Source organism: Doryrhamphus excisus, chromosome 15 (assembly GCF_030265055.1).
Source record: "Doryrhamphus excisus isolate RoL2022-K1 chromosome 15, RoL_Dexc_1.0, whole genome shotgun sequence".
Lineage (NCBI taxonomy): Eukaryota > Metazoa > Chordata > Actinopteri > Syngnathiformes > Syngnathidae > Doryrhamphus > Doryrhamphus excisus.
This window is the reverse complement of record NC_080480.1, coordinates 6,240,479-6,260,023: the sequence shown is the minus strand read 5'-3', so window position 1 is coordinate 6,260,023 and position 19,545 is coordinate 6,240,479. Positions and strand designations below refer to the sequence as shown.

General features: G+C 37.8%; 1 protein-coding gene across 5 annotated transcripts in view; it reads left to right on the top strand.

The window, feature by feature from the left end:
• The first annotated feature begins 54 nt into the window (after positions 1–54).
• igf2bp1 (insulin-like growth factor 2 mRNA binding protein 1) overlaps positions 55–19,545 on the top strand; it is a 33,328-nt gene continuing 13,837 nt past the window's right edge. For 2 of the 5 annotated variants that reach the window (XM_058048720.1, XM_058048719.1), the window contains exons 1-2: positions 6,323–6,812; positions 7,911–7,971. In XM_058048720.1, the coding sequence (XP_057904703.1) occupies positions 6,638–6,812; positions 7,911–7,971 (236 nt within the window). In that variant the 5' untranslated portion in view covers positions 6,323–6,637. Of the gene's footprint in view, positions 476–3,811; positions 4,071–5,022; positions 5,228–6,322; positions 6,813–7,910; positions 7,972–19,545 lie in introns of those variants that run through there. The other 3 variants (XM_058048722.1, XM_058048721.1, XM_058048723.1) reach the window with 3 other exon arrangements.

Genomic DNA, 19,545 nt, shown 5'->3' with positions numbered 1-19,545 from the left:
GTTGTTGCCTTTTGTTTGTCATTTCATTTTTAATCATTAGTTATTCAATTGCAATGTAATACAGTACATAAACTAGTGATTTTGGAGTGGTGCTTGCCTGACTTTTTTGTGGTGTTTTTTTAAGATGGCATGACGATACAATTGGAAGTGTTATTGTTGAAACTGCACACTTGACCATTTGACTCAGTGGTGTAGTACCTGGACTGACCTGTGTGAGGCAGCAATGTGCCGCATGGTATACAGTCGACTAAAAAGTTAGCTAGCAGTTAGCTTGTCTTCAACTCCATTGTGGTGGAGACTTTTTGCTCACTCTTAAATTATACAGCATGTATGACACATTAATCCATAAGAATCACTTAGAATTTGTTAAATGTGCTTGATTTAAAGTTCCGAGGTGACGTGTGGAAAACACTTTAGTGGTTTTCATGTGACTCTCCCCGGATATGCTTCCCAAAATGGCAGCACAGTCTGACAGGTAAGCTAGCTCATTTCAGAAATGTATTTTTGTGCCATGAAAGCTCATTTTATAAACTATAATGCATTAATAATATATTTCTTGAAGGAATTAATAGAAAAGAACATAATCTAATTGCTATGGAAAGACTGATTTTACTTAAAAATGCTAATAAGATACTCAAATGTCAGTTATTTTTAAAAAGAAGTTCTGTAAAGACTTCTCAAGTTGACTTTTTTTCAAATAAAGATTACATTTACCACGAACATGAAAGATTTAAACATAGGGGGAAGGCGCAGAAGAACAAAATGGACCGTTATGGGTATATGCCCAATTGTCTGGGTTCTTCAAATGGGTTTTAACCAGACTAGCGCCCTGTTAGCATGGCTAGCTCGCTGGTAGCTTGGCTAACTTCCTGGCATCCTGGCTAACTTCCTGGTTAAGCCTGGCTAACTTCCTGGTAGTCGTGATGTCATGTTAACAAAATTTTACATCACGATTACTATGATCACAGTATTGTTGAAAGCGCTTAAGTATTTAGAAAGTATTGATACACACTTAAGTTTTATTTCAAAAGCTTTATTATAAAACACACACAAATAAACAACACACAATGTACTTTCCTTGGCCAGGCCCACCATTGCTAACTCTGCATGTGCATCCTCTTCTGAGTGTTTGCCACTTCTCGGGCAGGAAAGGGCACGGGATGGCGCCATGTATTGTGGGCCACCGCAAGCGCCATTTTTGAGAGCACTAGCTTCTGTTTACATCAGAGTCAGAGCTTTGATAGAGATACACAACATAACTAACAACATAACAGCTGCTTCTCCAGGAAATGAGCACCAGTTGGTGAGTTGGTGAGTTTGTATGGCTATCACTCACAGTTTTGCTGTCATTTTCATGAGAAACGCTAATAATCACCGTCAGGTGTTTATTGTGGTTAATCATAAACGGTCATTGTTACATCCTTACCTCTTAACCTGGTTAACTTCCATGTTGTTTTGAGAACTTGCAGCATTTCTATAATGCAGTTTTTGGGGAGTTCTTTAGATTGTTTGCATTTGCAGCTTTTTTCTTTTGCATTTGTTTTTTTTTTAATCCTGCAATGTTTATGTGATTGCAGCATTTTTTATTTGCACCATTTCCTGTTGCATTTTTTTGTGTTTTTGGTTTCCTATGTGTCATTATAATGTCTCATGTTGAATTGTATATCTATAATACTCCCCCTAGGGGCAAGAAAAGATAAGTTGAAGGATGTAAATGGCCCCCGGGCTGCGCTTTTCCACACCCATGTGTTATCTGCCAATGACAATATGTGCATATAATTGAAGTATTTGTATTATATCCATAAAGGACGTGCATGTTTAGACGAGAGTGAGGAGTGAATTGGCTCAACTCGATTGTCGTCTTTAAACAACTGAAATGGCGTCCAACGCGCACTGCTTGGTTGCGAGTTAAAGTGAATTAATTTATACTCACGAGTGCTGATCGCCTTCATTGATTACTGATGACGCTTCACGGTGAAAAATTGTTTTCCATTTCGATAAAAAAATAAGGGGAGGCTTCCCGGGGCCTGCGCTTGGAGGCTGGATGTATAAACGTGTTTCAACACAAGATGAAGTTTGTTCAAGTAAGTCAATCATCTTAAACAGCTGATGGAGGACACTGCGGTCGCCAGGATTGGACGTAATTGGCATCATTTCACCCAATGAGCAAGAATTGCTGTTTAAAACTTTGAAAGGGAAGCTCGCATATCGGTTGGAATCTATGCAAAATATGATTACAATTTTCTTCCAACAAACACAGCTATTTGCGTGCTCAGAACTGCTCAGGTTAAGGATTACCCAGCCGATTGTCCTTTTAAAAACTAATACGCAAACCATGTCAAAATTTCAAACATAAATCATATGACAGATGTGTTTTTCATATCAGTAGAAACCTTTACGTTGTTTTGGAAAACGTGTTTTTTCTTGTGAATGGGAGTTGTGGGCTTTTTCGGCTCCCAGTTTAGTCCCAAAAAAATAACAAGGGCGTCCGTCGCCAAGGTGCAGTGTCTCCATGTGGCCGCCAGGTGGCAGCGTGGGCAGGTACATATAGAAACTTACAGATACATGTAATACTGTATATATGTTCTAAGCTTCAATTCAGTGCATAGGTGGTACATACAACTTTTTATTTATTTTATTTAATTAATCACAGCACATTTATTCAAACAAATGCCTGATCTCAATTCCACATTTTTTTCTCCTTTCAATTTCTTTTATTTGGTTTTGTATTCCTCCATGATAACTCTTTTTTCTTTCCTCTACACCACTGCTATTACTACCATCCTTAGCATTGTAACATCTGCACATATACGCATAGAAGCACTTATAAATACAGAGTACCAAACACTCACCCTTGTTATACAATAGTTGTTTTGTGTAAACCCATACAATAACATGGCTACTGTCAAAACTCCATGTTAACAACACCTGCTGTATCACTATGGTAATACTGGATTTAGTCATTACTTCTTCTTATGTTGTCTGACTTTTTGTAAATCACAATAAAGTGGTCCTCCACAAGTGGGGCGGTGGTGGCAGCAGGCAAAAAACACCCTTTTTTCAAATAAGGAATACATTTATCATGAAGGATATATGTAACATCCCACAGCCAGCTTTGGCATAAATTTGTAATTTACAAAATAAAAAAACATGACTAATGTCCTCTTTATATGTGCTTGATGTATGCACCATAAAATAGCTCTGGATTCTCTACCAAATAATCACACACAGATGATTTAGTGACTTTTCTTGCTACCAACAGTTTTTATAATAGAAAATACATATATACATAATACATAATACAAGTATTATGAGGGGTGGCCAAAGCACAACCCGGGACAGTTTGCGGCCCGCTGTTTTTGTATTGACTTTTGTATTGACGTTTCCTAAAAAATACAAGTCAGGTAATTTTTTGGAAAATAAACAAAAAAACAAAACAGGAAAAGTTGGGCAAAAAGAGCAAAAGGTGTAATGTGGTGAGGAAAAGTAGAAATGTTAGTACTGATAATAATATGCTTTGTCACAACACAACACATCGTTTGTTTTAAATATATATTTACATATACTGTGTATAAGTTTTTAGCATTGGCTTATTGGTTTTAGCCTGAAATATTAAAATGCTTCAAAATGTGTTTATTTTTTAAATAGGCATTTGCGGCCTTGGCAGTTTAGATACTATGATATAGACGTATAGATCAATCTACACAATGTCCCTATAAAGTCTGGACGTATAATTTACTCTGTAATAACTTTCTACAAATATTGCTCACCATAAGAAAAAAGTTGTAAGTTATTTTTTTTTTCATGGAAGCAGTCTACGTTGGGATATCCAGACTGTCCAGACACATCCTCCAGGTCCACGGGGAGGACACAAAGGCCTTCCCAGGCCAGCAGTGAGACATGATCCCTCCAGGTGTCCTGTAGGTCTTCCACAGAGCCACCTTCCCCACCCACAACATCACACTGGGGAGGCGTCCAGGAGGCACCCAGACACCCAATGCTCCTCCCTACCAACCTGAAGGATTCAATTCAACGTCCTCCGACTGAGAAGCACGGACTCTGATTTGGAGGTACTGAGTCTACACGGCCACTAAATGCAGACGGTCAGAGCTTGGTGAGGTAACATTATCCGCAAATAGCACTTAGAGGGTCCTAAAACCCCCAAACTTTACACCCATGTGTCCCCATTGGAGCGCCAGTGTGGAGTTGAAATGTTCTGTGGGTACTTTAAGATGCTAAAAGCAGTCCATTGTAGGTCAACGTATGCTGAACTATCTCAACAAAACATCTTAGCATTGTGTTATAGCTAACAAAGTAAATTAATGAAATATCTATAGTTGCTATATAAAAAACAGACTGCAGTCAGAAAAATGCCCCTGGGGCCACACTTTGGAATTTTCCCAATAAAGTGGAAGTATAATAATATACAGTGTATATGCAGCGTGTTTGAACAGCACATATACGTTATATGTGTAGATATAAAGTGTGTTGAATTGTGAGTGCATTGGGTATGTGGAAGGGGTGGGGGTGTTACGTCACTGCCTCCATTTTGAGAAGGGTCTATCCATGCAGACTGGAAGCTGTTGCCCAGCGACTGCGCCAAACAGTGTTATTAAAATGAGATAGAAATGCACTTTTATCAACACAAAATTACCGATGATGTGTTACTCGTATCGGAAACGTCGACGCGTCAACGAACACGCGCGCGATTTATCCACGCCGGGTTTTTGTAACTGTCGCCTCGCGAACTGTCGCGAACAAGTTGGTGTTCGACAGTCCTGGTGTTCGTGAACGCACCGTGAGGCGCGTGGACGGGATTGGCGGATTAACAGGAAGTGTTGCTGCTAGGCGTTGCGAGGGACAGAGAGCGTGTGTTTGTTAATACGTTTGTGTAATTGCTAACAACAAAATTTGAAAAGATCACCGGCTTCTGTGTGTGCGAGTCTCGTCGTGACGCTAGAATGTATACAATAGTTGTGTAAAGTGAATATATCAAATGAATATACGTTTTGTTGTCTGCAGTGTCCTGTTATTTCTACGCTAAAGTGACGGTGGCTGAACGGAGCAATAGATGCTAATGTTACACGTGGTGTCATTGCTAAGACACTGGAGGAATGTACACTACACGATAAGCAATATTCAAAACAATGTACATGATGGACGGTGAGCTCATCCATCTACTCAATGGTCGGAGGCTCGATACAAACATCGATATTATCGATACCAGGTAATAAGGTGGCTATTTTCCACTTGTCTCCTGTTTTTATTTTTTCCACACATGCCTATTATTTTTTCTGTTGTTGTTGATATTGGTGTGTTTGTTTACAATTCAGGGAATAAGTAGTTGCACATGGGAGTGCTTTGGATGAGAGCCAATATAGTATTGCTTTTCTTCACCCATTTGACCTCATGTTGTTCAAACAATTTCATATAATCAAATGGAATAGTTTAATTTTGTTCACATTGACATATATTGATGGGTTGCTATATTTTTCAATAATTTACAAGTACATTTGTTGTTAAATAATGGGTTTTTTTTTGTTTGCCTAAAAATCAATTATTGTGATTCTAATGGAGATTAGATTCGAGCAAATTACAGGAAAATCATTCATCGCTCATTCAATAACTGTACTTTCCTCGTATCTGGTGGATACCAAAGTTTGCATTATCCCTCACCTCTACGGATCTAATGAAGGGCGTGGCTCTCTCTTGGTCTTTTTCATTTTAACAAAGCTAATGTAACAATATCAACTAAATCATACAATTATACCCTCAGTACATCCGTATTGATGCGATACTGCTCAAATATAACAGTGTAAACAAAAGAAAATAAATTAAACTGACAAATGTCGACCCGATACGAGTCACATACAGATCAACGATATCAACAACCTAAAATACAAGGGAAACTGATACATATCCACCCAGCACACTAGTATCAAAATAGTAACACATGTAACAAAATAGTAACAAAATCAACAATATGCACACAACGCAAACAGAGAAGAAAAGCCCCAGCACACTAGTATCGATCCGATACACATACCCTTGTTATCGATATTTGTATCGCCAACGCTCGTATTCGAGCGGCGCCGTGGGGATCCGCCCCCTTTCCTGCCCTACTGAGGCCACTCTCAGACCACGTGGTTTCCTGGCGAAGGCTGAATTGGCGTGCGAGCAGGGGCGGTGCCAAGCATCTGCTGCTAGTGGGCGGACGGTGGGGAGAGAGAAGAAGAGCACAGAACCTAAAAAAAGAGAGAGCACAACTGATCCCGCCATACCTCCCACCCCCACCCACCAGCCCCTCCCACTTCTTCCAGCATAGACCATCGAGCAGCACAGACCAGCATAGACCACCATCACCACCATCTCCACCAGCGTGCTGCCGTAAAGCAAGCAGGCTTTTTTTCATTTGCTGCTACATTCCTCATCATCACCGAGCCTTTTTTGCTGATTTGACTCCACTTCGCTTCGCTCTTCTTGGCGGTCTACTTTCTACATGATCTATTTCTACATCATCCACCTTCAACTCTGTGCGAGAACTCAACTAGCCTGCACTATACCGCAACTTTTTTTATTTTTATTTTTTTTTTCAATCCCGTTTTTGCATTTGTAATCTTGTAATCTAGCTAGTACAATGCACAAGCTGTACATCGGGAATCTGGTCGACAGCGTGACTGCCGAGGACCTTGGAAAAACCTTTGACGAGCACAAGATTCCATACTCGGGACATTTCCTCATGAAAACCGGATACGCGTTTGTGGATTGTCCGGACGACCACTGGGCCATGAAGGCGATCGAAACGTTTTCTGGTGAGTTCAACCGGACTACATTCATTTTTTTTCATGGGGGGAGGGGGGTGGGGGTACATTCATTTTGTTTAAAAAAAAATGTGCGAGCTCTAACTCCAAAGATCATCCTGTTCCATCACGTGCACCCAAGAAGGAGATAATAATTGATTGATGATTTCAATAGAATATAAGAAGGAGATCATACATACTACATACACGCCCATGGGGGCTATTCAACTTTGGTAAGGGAGGGGGGGAGGTGCAGGTTGATCCTATGCAAACGTAAATGAATGTTAATTCACTTCCATTCCAAAAGCTGCAAGTGCTGTTTACGGTAAAAGTGCTGCTATTTCATGACAATGATAATAATAACCTGCTAATAATAATAGTACAACAATCAGAAACTTTTAATTTGTTTTTGTTTCTTTTGAGTCACGAAAACAATGTAAAAAAAAAAACAAAAAAACAAAATGAAATTGTGCGTTTGTGAGTGATCGATAGAAGAAGCCGTTCAGCTTTACAAAAAAAGGCAAGTCGCTTTATTGTCTCCATTTCTGCTGCTGCTGCTCGACATGGACAAGCAAGGTCGCCATGTCACTTTGCTGGTCCCTACATATCAACATATTTATCCGTATTTATCTGCAGGGTCACTGCAGACCCCCCCACAGCACCCCGGGGCTGGGGCCCAGGCTCACACCATTCAAAACAACAACATCCATTCAGTTATTTGTTTGGCAAATAAACCAAAATATTCACAATCAATAGTTAATTTCAACATTTTTATCTACAGGAATAATCCTAATTTGGCATCTCATGAAGAAATAATCACATGCTTTGCTATTTTATTCATAGTTTGATTTTTTTTAAAAAGTGGGTGGGGTGGTGTATTTGTAGGTCAGCACATGCTAACTTTTTCATATGATTTTTTGTAAAGTTTGGCATTGTATTAATTTATGAATATGCCACCATCCAATAAACACCATGACTATACAGGGGGGATATTTCACAAAAACTTCACAATTCAATTCTTCCTTGAACCCCCCCCCCCATATAATTGATTCCAAAGGGGTGAAAAGTGTGTTCCTAATGATTTCTGATTTCTTGCCTTGCTGTTTTCAGGCAAGGTGGAGCTCCACGGGAAGCGTATGGAGGTTGAACACTCTGTGCCCAAGAAGCAAAGGTATAGCTCGCCGTGTAGCTTTCAGTGCTCGGCCGCCCATCCCCTCCCCCATCTCTCTGCCCCCTTTTCACGCTTGCCTTGTAGAAGGATCTCTGAGTACAGAGCGTTTCTTGGTGATTTCGGGGTGGATGCTGCCGGTTATTTGATGTGTGAGAGGAAATGTGGCGTTTTGTCGTGTGCTGATGTTCTTCCTGCTTGCATTCTTTAATGGGGTGTATGCAAGTGTGTGATGGTGGAGGGGGGGGGCATATAGACATAACACACACACACATGCATGTCAGTTAGGTTGTTAGCTATTTGTCAAAGTTTAGCTGACTCTCAACGGCAATTGCTCAGTTGTTTAGTTGTGCATGGATGAGGATGGACCAGGATCGGTCATGGGCGATACAATTTCCTATCTGATGCTGAGTAAAATTCGGGCTGGTATCGGCGATACTGTTACATGCAAATTCCCTTCAGGTGTCGGTGAATTTCAAAAAGTTGTGTACCTGTAAAGAATACAAGACATGATCACATTCATAATCAATATAAATAAATGAATCATGTATTTAATTGATATGTTTGGGTTATTTATCAATTGAAATAAATGAATAGATGACAATATAGCCAAGCTAACATAGCGAGATTAACATACTGTCGAATATAGCTAACCCCAACGTGTGAAAAAACACAATAAAACCAAAGAAATGATCCTTATGAAGAACTACTGTACAAATGAAAACTTTATTGACAATTCACACGTGGCTCCATTTACGATTTGCCATCCTTTCAACAGTATGCGCACTTTCATTGGCCGATCCAATTTACAGCATCAAGATGGTATCAGAAGCGTGGCTATTTCGGTATCGATCCGCACATCACTAATCAGGATGGGGGGCTTTTTTAAAGAAATTCACGCGGATATGGATATGATCATAAATGCTGGATATGATCATATATGATGGATGACGTAGATATGTTGATATGTTTTTTGTATTGAAAGAAAACCAGGCAGCAAGTGAGCTGAGCACAGCGTATTCTTACTTAGAATTGATGTACATTTTCCGTGTCATATTATGTCTTTTACTGTTATGGTAATATTTAGATGTTGTTATTGTAATATAATAAGCTTTCCCTTACATATTTGTTGTAGACTTGATTTTTTGTTTTCTTTGTTTCTTATTCTACACAACCTGAAAAAGTGATGCAATTTGTTTCTTGGAAAATGTATTTCCATTTTTTGTTATTTTGTGTGTGTAATTGTGTATTTAGAATATACTGAGGGGTAGACCTTTGGACATTGAAGATTTCAACTTTTTCTTTTTTTTTCATTTGATGTGTAAAATGAGAAAAAGGCGATGGTGAAATGGCCCCGAGCCACGCTTTGGCGTCTTCTTTGCGTGATCAGAAATGTGAGCAGTGCATTTGTGGCTAAACGGTGTGTTGGAGTGAAGACAGGGTACATGTTGTAAAGAGCACGTGTGTATGTCACCATGTCAGCCATGCTGGTAACCTTTGGCCCAGATACACGCTGCGCTGCTCAACGTGCAGCGCCGGCACGTACCTGCTGGTGTCTCCTTGTGAAAGCGCTAACATTTCATCCTTTTCATGATTATTCCCTGAAATACTTTATTATAGTTTACTTTATATAGTTAAAAATGCACATATACTATATGTGTATATCATACAAATACATATTGTAGTCTTTTTGATATATATTTTATGATGTTATTACATGTAATATTTGTTAGGGTTTCATTATTTATGTATTTTCATTATATATGTTTCAAGTATTTTCACTCCAAGGAATGTGTTCCAGACACCCACGAATATGAACCCGAAAATGATATTTTCTAGACAATAATAATGCAAAGCGCAGTGCAAACTCCTTACAAATGAGGAATAGACGCAAATTATTCTTGATGCGCACTCCCTGCACACCCTGGCCGAATTCAGTTCTCTCCTTCTGTATTCAGTTGCTGCAACCGGCAACTTTGGTTGGCCCCATGGCGGGTTATTTCATAAAAGACTCAATTTCACGGAAAAGGATCAAATGTTGTAGCAAAAGCCATCAAAAGATGGAGAATTGCCCGTCTGCGTATACTGCTCGTGTCGTTCTACTGTACGTCCGGACTGCTCTGTATTATTTAGCAAGATTTGCCACGCTTGAGGGTGCAAGCACGCCTGCAGGCAGGCTGGACTTCCTCTCAGCCAATGAAAGGAAAGGTGATGATCACGCGTGTGGAGCGACACCAAAGACACACGTTGCACCTGGAGGCCATTCTCCTCTGTGTTGCATGCTCGGCGCTTGCAAAGATCACTCTTCATAATTATATTGTGTCTTTTACGCTTCAACTAAATCTTTTATTACTTTACTATGTTGTCAAAATAATTTTAGTTGGAACATTTTGTATTTTATTTTGAACATGTTTAAAAAAATAATTTCAACAAAGTAGAAATGATAATGATAAAAACAACAGAAAGTCAAATAAGTTTGCCATCAAAACACCTTCATTATTTTATAAGTAATTTCTTTCTTTTTGATTTTCTGTAGAACTTTTTTTTTTAACAAAGCACAAATGAAAAACCGAACAGAAGATAAAAACAAGCAAAAGAAAGTTTGTCATCTCGCATAAAGCATCAATCCTGATTCCAATGAATAAAATAATACAGAGCAATATTCATAATTAATTCAAAGAACGAACAAATAATTCAACAAAAACAAAGAAGCTTAAGTATTTACACTTTGTACTTTTAAAGATGATCTTTTTGTTATGTTTGAACGTACGCTTCTACGTGTCACCATCAGAGCTTTCCCTTCACCTTGTAGCCACTAGCTTGTTTACAATTCTATGTGTCATGGTGGATGAGTGTGTGTGTCAAAATGCTATTTCTTTTCCGGGCTTTTGGGCCACATAAAGTGAGGTGGCGGGCCGGTTTGTGCCCCCGGGCCTTGAGTTTGCCACCGGTGTGATGCCATTGTAATATCACATGGCACAGCGTGGTTAACTACAGGACGTGTTTTTGTGTGGAATGTTGAAGCTGAAGGCGAATGCTGCACAGACAATATGGAATTTCAGGCAAAGTGGAAGGTTTTGATGCTGACGTCCATTTCATTTCAATAACTTGAAGATTCTCATCTTGGAATGTTTGGAATGACAGAAAGTGTGTATGTTTGGGCTGTGTAAAATTGTTAGCCTGAAAGAGTGGAATGTTTTAATGATGAAATGATTTGAATAGATGGAGAAATGTGGAACAACTTGTAAAAATATTTTCCATGAGAATGTTGTTGTGGGAATGATCAAACTGTGGAAAATGTGGGACATTTTGGATGGTGAAAATTGGTTAGCCTGAATGTCCTGAATGAGTGTTTCGTAGGAATGTTTGGAATGGTTTAAAAAATGTGGAACTTGTCAGAATTCCCAGAGTCAGGGTGAATTTGTTTGGAATTTTAGGAAAAATTTGAATTTTTGAGTTGTGTAAAATTGTTCGACCTAAAGAGTGGAATAATTTCTCGATTAAATGATTTGAATGGGTGGAGAAATGTGGAACAACTTGGAACTAATTTTTCCTTGAGAATGTGGGAATTCCGTGGGAATGATCAAATTATGGAAAATGTGGGAAATTTTAGATAGTAAAAAATGGCTAGCCTGCATGTCCTGAATGAGTGTTTTTTTGGAATGTTTGGAATGGGTTAAAAATGTTGAAGTCGTCAGAATTCCCAGTCTCAGGGTGAATTTGTTTGGAATTTTAGGAAAAATTTGAATTTTTGAATTGTGTAAAATTGTCAGCCCTAAAGTGTTGAATGATTTCTCGATTAAATGATTTGAATGGGTGGACAATGTGGAACAACTTGTAACAAATTGTCTGTTTATTTTCAATGGGAATGTTGTCATTTTTTGTCAAATTGTCATTTTTGTCGAATTGTCAAATTCCCACAAAGTGTGGATTCTTGGACGGTGAAAATAGGCTAGCCAGAATGTCGTAAATGAGTGTTTTGTAGGAATGTTTGGAATGGGTTAAAAATGTGGAAGCAGTCAGAATTCCCAGGCTCAGGGTGAATTTGTTTGGAAAAGTGGGAATTTTTTAGCTGTTAGCCCTAAAAAGTGGAATGTTTTCTTGGTGAAATAATTTGAATAGGTGGAGAAATGTGGAACAGCTTCTAACAAATTATCCATTCATTTTCAAAGAGAATGTTGTTGTGGGAATTGTCAAATTATGGGAAATGTGGGAATTTTGGGGAATTTGTCAATAGATAAACATCATGTCCTGAATGACTTGAACATTTTCATGTTGGAATGCTTGGAACGGGTGGGGAAATGTGCAAGTATAGTAAGAATTCTTAAGACCAGAGTGAGTGTGTATCAGAAAATGTGGAATTTTAAGAAAGGTGGGAATTTTGAAGATGTAGAACATTTTTAGACAATACACAAATGTGTACATTTTGTGAAAAGTGAAAAACGGTTAAATGAAATATCCTGGATGAAGGGAGTGTTTTGAAGTCGGAATGGTTTGAGGGATACGGAGAAGGAAGAATTGTCAGTCTGAATAGGAATTGTGGAGTTTTAGTGGGAATTTGGGTGTTGTGGGAAATTGTTAGTGGGAATGTCCTGAATGAGCGGAATGTTTTCATGTTGAAATGACTTGAATGGGTGGAGAAACCTGCAAGTCATTCCGCATGAGAAAGTAAAGGTAGTTACATAATAGCTTTACATACTGTACTATACTACGGCAGTACTACACTCTAGGACATACTACTGCACTATGGTGCCTGGTACGACACCCTAGTGTATATTAGTAGAATGTAATGCTGGATTAGATGCTTTATATTTTATCATTGATATGTGACTGCTATTATCAATATAGCTTTTGCCTATTTACAGTATTCTCACTGGGTGTGTGTGTGTGTGTGTGTGTGTGTGTGTGCAATAAAAAAGGCATTTTGGTTGGCGAGCTGTGAGAGCGCTGAAAGGCGGGGTTTTCCCGTCATGGCGGCTGAGGATGACAGCATAGTGGGCGGGCCGTGTGAGTGGGTGCGACCAATCAGCATAGTACGTTTGCTGAAGTTGGATGAGCAAATGTGTGTAACTCCCACTTATTAACCCTTTACTACGCACACGATGTACTTCTATTTCTATCATATGCCATTTATACAGTATAGCTCTTCATTCAGTACCTTTACGTCAATTCTCTATGGATGATTGACATGTTTTTCTAAATTCTATGTCTATATAATGCAGTGCCTCTGTCTTATGAATCATTGTGATGTATAAGATGAGGGTTTATATCTTTTTACATCATAGAAATCACATAGCATTATTCCATTCACTCATTTAAAAAAGGTCACAGTGGAAGTGAAAATACTAGACTTTATTATCAGACTGTTTTCTTGCATTGTTGGGAAAGCATTTCATTCACCATAAGGTCATAAATCATACATTTTATACACAATACATTTCTTATGTTTTTATACTTGAAATTACGCACTTTGTTCTCTGCTCCTTGAACGCACCACAGTCCTGTTTGTCTGCTTTAGTGCTAGCTTCCACGTTCAATACGCCCTCATCATACACAATGCTAAATCCATATAATCCATATATATACGTACATATATACATGGCATACTAACTATGTCATACTACAATACACTGCCCGTGTACTTAACATGTACTCTATGTCAGTATACATGGCATATTATCTATGTCTTACTAAATATTGCGAGTGTTGAAGAAGGTCTAAATAGAAGAAGATAATCCAATGTGAATTCAATCATGCAGAATCAGAATCAGAAAGGGTTTATTGCCAGGTATGATCGAACACATACTAGGAATTTGTTTTGGTATAATAGGTGCAGGCACATCTATTAAAAAAGAATGAAAAATACAAAATATACAGAATAACAGTATAAATATATGTACACAGTCTGTTTTTTGTTTGTTATTCCGGAAGTGCAGTCTGATTTTTTTTCCTAAAAGAATGCACGTCATTCCCTTGATTAGAAACAATGAATGAAGCAAAAGCTAAGCTAAGAACTCATTCCAATTCATCACAAAGCTTTTTCTTTCAATTGGCATGAACTATACAGTTTATAATACAATCAACAATCTGACAATATCAGATATGTGTGAAAAGAAAGGTAAACATATAACACTGATACCAGTCTTGGTATCCATACTATCCATAGGTGGATCAAGAAAAGTAGAAAGTAGAGAACTAGAGGTTGCCAGTGGTAAATTGCTAATAAAATGTCAGGACCAATATGAATATATACAGTGTATATACAGTACAGCATGTATGTAGAGTGTATGTATATGTATGTATGTATGTGTAGAGTATGGCTGATAGGTAGGTGAAGGGTAAAGTGGTTGTGTTTCTTTAAGGGAAAGCCATCATCTTTCTGATTGTTTGCTCTTTCTGTCCATCCTTCATTTCTCACGTTGCCTTTTTACCTCCTTCTGAGCCTTCCTTCCTAACACACACACACACACACACACACCATTCTTTACCTTCAGCAAGGAAACATGGGGGAGGGGCAGGATGGGGTGCAGGGATTGGGTCGTTTAAACTCAATCTGATCAAGCTGCACACACGCCTCCTTCATGGACACCACAACGTCACCTTTTCCTACTTTTTCCTCAAATATGGAAATGTACAAGATTTCGGTCTATCCTATATATGTATTTTTACTTTTTGTAAAAAACAAGTTTCAATTATAAATATAAATATTATACAAAATTATTTATATTTTTATAATTATTATATATTTATTTATTATATTATTTATATATATATATATATATATATATATATATATATATATTTTGACATTGACATTGTTTTAAAAAATTTAATTGTGAGTATCTATGTATTTATATATATATACAGGTATATATACACACACACACACACACACACACATATATATATATATATATATATATGTGTAAATGTTTTGACGTTGTTTTGAAAAATTAAATTGTGAGTATCTATCTGTATCTCTATCTGTGTGTGTGTGTGTGTATATATATATATATATATATATATATATATGTGTGATTATATTATATAATATTATATTAGGATATTAAGATAAGATGTGCCTTTATTCGTCCTTCAGTGGGGAAATTTGCATTTGCAGATATATAGATACAGATATATCTGTACAGTTTTGTAGGAGTTAGTATATTGACATATAGTCAAGCTGATGACATGAGCTAACATGTTAGCGTGTATGTATGGATCTGCTCTGCAGGGTCTACTTGTTTGCTTTGTTTGAAACACTTGGCTGGGAATGGAACCAGCACCTTTATGTTTGAAATGTCATCCATCCATACGTCTTTTATGCCGCTTGTCCTCATTAGGGTGGCCATCGTGTTTGCAACAGTATTTGGAAGGTGAAGAGTAATAATTAAAAAAGACATAATGAATGATAAATACATTTTCAAACTTGTACGAATTCAGAAGCTTAATATACCACATGTTAAATACTACTAATTGTAGTACATGAACTAATGTACATGTACAATGTACAATGTACTCCATTTTCATGCATCATTGCGCATTCGGAAGTGGGCCCTGAAAGAAGTTTGTCCTGAAAAGTAGTGGTAAAATAAAATACAGCTGGAATAGGTGCAGATTCTGGAAAATCTACAAAGTTTTCTGTGCGGGTTATTGTGTGTAGCTGCTCTACAGAAGACCACAACTCCATACAAAGGCTTGGAAATTTTACATAATAACTACCCTTTAAAGCTTGATAGGTTATGAGTTGCAGCACATTATGCAAGTTATACAATATATGGTACAGTATAACACACAGTACATGATACAGTACATGACAGTATATGACACAGTACATGATACAGTATATGACACAGTGTATGGTACAGTACATGACGCAGTACATGATACAGTATATGACACAGTACATTATACAGTATATGATACAGTATATGGTGCAAGACATGACAGTACATGATATAGTATTTGGTACAGTATATGGTACAGTACAGTACACGAAGTAAGTAAATGACATATTCAGTCCCCCTGTGGGCTAATGTGAAATGTTAGTGCAAGTATCTTTCTGTCTTTCTTCGAGAGGCCCTCTGCTGTTTCAAAAGGCAAACACGCCAGACTGGAGTGCGCGTGAGCGTGCGCGCGCGCGTGTGGGCGGAGTGGAGACGGGCCCCTCTCCCAGCTCCTCTGTGATTGGCTGTTGTCATCCCCGCCCCTTTGCTCGTCGTTTAAAGAGTGGGGTGACGTCAGCGAGTCTTCCACGCGCATACACAAAGAAGCATGAACTCTTCCTCCCATCCTCTTCCTCCTCCCGTTTTGTCGTCTGTTCGCGGCGGCCTTTATTCCATCCAGCTGATTCATTCAATAATTAGCATTCATTCTTTCATTTTATGTGCCGCTTCATCCATTAAATAGTAATCATGATAATAATAATTCTTAATGTGGATGGAATTGGAAAGTGTGAAGTGTCATTATCGAAGAGGAAAACTGGAGGCATAAAAAATATCATAAAAATATATGATATTTTAATGTTATGGGAATCCAACAATTAAATGTTCAATACACAATACAAGTCTAACATTCACAAGGTTTATAATCAAACAAGAATATAATAATATCAGTATATGTAATCATAGTAATATATATTATAAATAATATTAAAACTGTGTAATTAAATATGAATCGATTTGAATAAATAAGCGAATTTATTATTAATTTAATTGAATTGTAAATAACATTGGGTCTATTCTATTCTGTCTATTCTAACTCTATTGTTTTATTAATAGAAACCTGACCTCTTAAAAGTCACACAAAACTACTCTATGATGTTATTATACGCTTCTCTTATTCCATAATATTATATTTTAAAAAACAGATAGAACAGAACAGAAAATAATTTCCATAGAAATACAACAATAGTAATGAAGATTGCTTCAATGACTCCATTCTAAAATCATGACGTTATACAGCTCATTCATTGTTATTCTGTCCCCAAAAGCGTCAATTTTCCAAGCATATTATTAAATGATTATTATGCAAGTTATTATTATTCAGTGACTGTTACGAATAGTGTTTGGTCTATTTTAATTAGGGTTTTATAAGAGTGTATTCAAAATACATATAAATCATAATTGTAGTGTTTAATCCGCTCTATTTTTATGAGAGTGGTTTAAAATTATCATAAATAGTAATTTTTGGAATTAGTGTATGAAAGTAATGAATAGTAATTGTATGAAAGCAAAGATAAATAATAAATTGCCATTGCGGCTTCTAAGAGGGTAGCACGTGCCGCTGGTTGGTTTTTCAAGCCGAAGAACTCACGGGATGTGAGAATCACGTGATGAAAGGTGGATTTGATAAGATTATTGGCGTTTGAACGTCAATCTAGTCACTTTTCAAAGAAAAAAAATGGCGGGGGAAGTGTGTGATGAAGTGGCTGTTGTGTTTCCACCCAACCCCCACATCGCAGCCTTTGTGAGACGTGAGCATGTATGGGGAACATTCTATAGAAGCCTTCAGCCAATCACAGCCCTCCTCCGCTGTGCTGCAGCCTTAGCTCCTCCTCCTTCCTGCATTACGCTGCTGGAGTAACCCGTTTGACTTTATGAATGGACAAAAGCGCTCGTCGGTGTTGCTGTCGTCATTTCCGGTATATGGAATTGGACGACACGATAAACTCAACATGGCGCCCTCACCGCGAACCACACATTTCATACACAGTATTTATGTGTACAGTGTACTGGAGGAAATCCACGCAGTCGCCTCCAGCGCCAACCACTTCCGGGTTATCCACCAATCACACTCACGCCAAACACAAGGTGCGTTTATGAACACCGGAATTCCGAATATCATCATGTACTACACAACCCCGCCCTTTCAAGTGTTATTGTTAATATTATAATTGCATAAATGTTTGTCATTAATGCCAGAAAGTCAAGATGAAGGATTCACCCCATCAATTATATACACATTTTTATAAAACTGCATAGCTAATGCCTGTGTAGAGTATGTATATGAATATGGACACAAACAAAATATAAATACACATTTTCTTATTTGTTTCTTGAATGTATTAATTATTTTTCATTTTATATAAGATTTGTAGAAAAGTTAGATATTTTTTAAATAATGACTTACTGAATGTATCCTTTATTCATGAATTGATTTCTAATGTTTTCAAAATGTAGTTGTGTGTATTATATTTATATATTTTTGACATGTTTGTATTTATATGATTTTTTTTGTATTATTTCCACAAAGTCATCCAAATAACCCCCCCAGGGGTGTGGGTGGCGTATTCAAAATGGAGATACTCGCCTCTTCAAAATGGAGGCCTGCCACATGAGCTGCAGGCGGGGTCAGAGGCGAGAAGGGAGGGAGTGTGAACTTTGACCCAAAGCAACTAAACCAACCCCCACTTAAATGAATTCCACAACCAAGACACCCCCACCCCCACCCAACACAACCCATCCGAATCTTTCGTTTGAAAAGATCACCTAAAGCTTTTCCTGCTTCTCAGGATCTGCTGCGTAAACCTGCTTCTACTCTGCAGTCATTCTCTATGTCTATGGGTCATTCTATGTGTTTTAGATCTATGTCTATGGGTCATTCTATGTGTTTTAGATCTATGTCTATGGGTCATCCTATGTGTTTGGATCTATGTCTATGGGTCATTCTATGTGTTTTAGATCTATGTCTATGGGTCATTCTATGTGTTTGACTATGTCTATGGGTCATTCTGTGTGTTTGGGTCTATGTCTATGGGTCATTCTATGTGTTTTAGATCTATGTCTATGGGGCATTCTATGTGTTTGGATCTATTTCTATGGGTCTTTCTATGTGTTTGGATCTATGTCTATGGGTGATTCTATGTATTTGGATCTATTCCTATGTCTATGGGTCATTCTATGTGTTTGGGTCTATATCTAGATAGACATAGATAGATAGACTCCCTTTATTGTCATTGCACAAAAACACAGTAGTGAAATTGCCAACGAAATGTCGTTGCCTGGCTCCCATATAATATGTGTCATTCTATGTGTTTTAGATCTATGTCTATGTCTATGGGTCATTCTATGTGTTTTAGATCTATGTCTATGGGGCATTCTATGTGTTTGGATCTATTTCTATTGGTCTTTCTATGTGTGTGGATCTATGTCTATGGGTTATTCTATGTGTTTTAGATCTATGTCTATGGGTCATTCTATGTATTTGGATCTATTCCTATGTCTATGGGTCATTCTATGTGTTTGGGTCTATATCTATGGGTCATTCTATGTGTTTTAGATCTATGTCTATGCCTATGGGTCATTCTATGTGTTTGGCTCTATGCCTATGGGTTATTCTATGTGTTTGGCTCTATGTCTATGGGTCATTCTGTGTGTTTTAGATCTATGTCTATGGGCCATTCTATGTGTTTGGATCTACATATGTCTGTGGGTCATTCTGTGTGTTTTAGATCTATAAATCTATGTAAATCTATGTGTCTAGTTTTACGTGCCATTCCATATATCTAGAACAATGTGTCACTCTATGCATCTAGATCTATGTTTAAACATATGTGTCTGGTTGCATGTGTGTCAG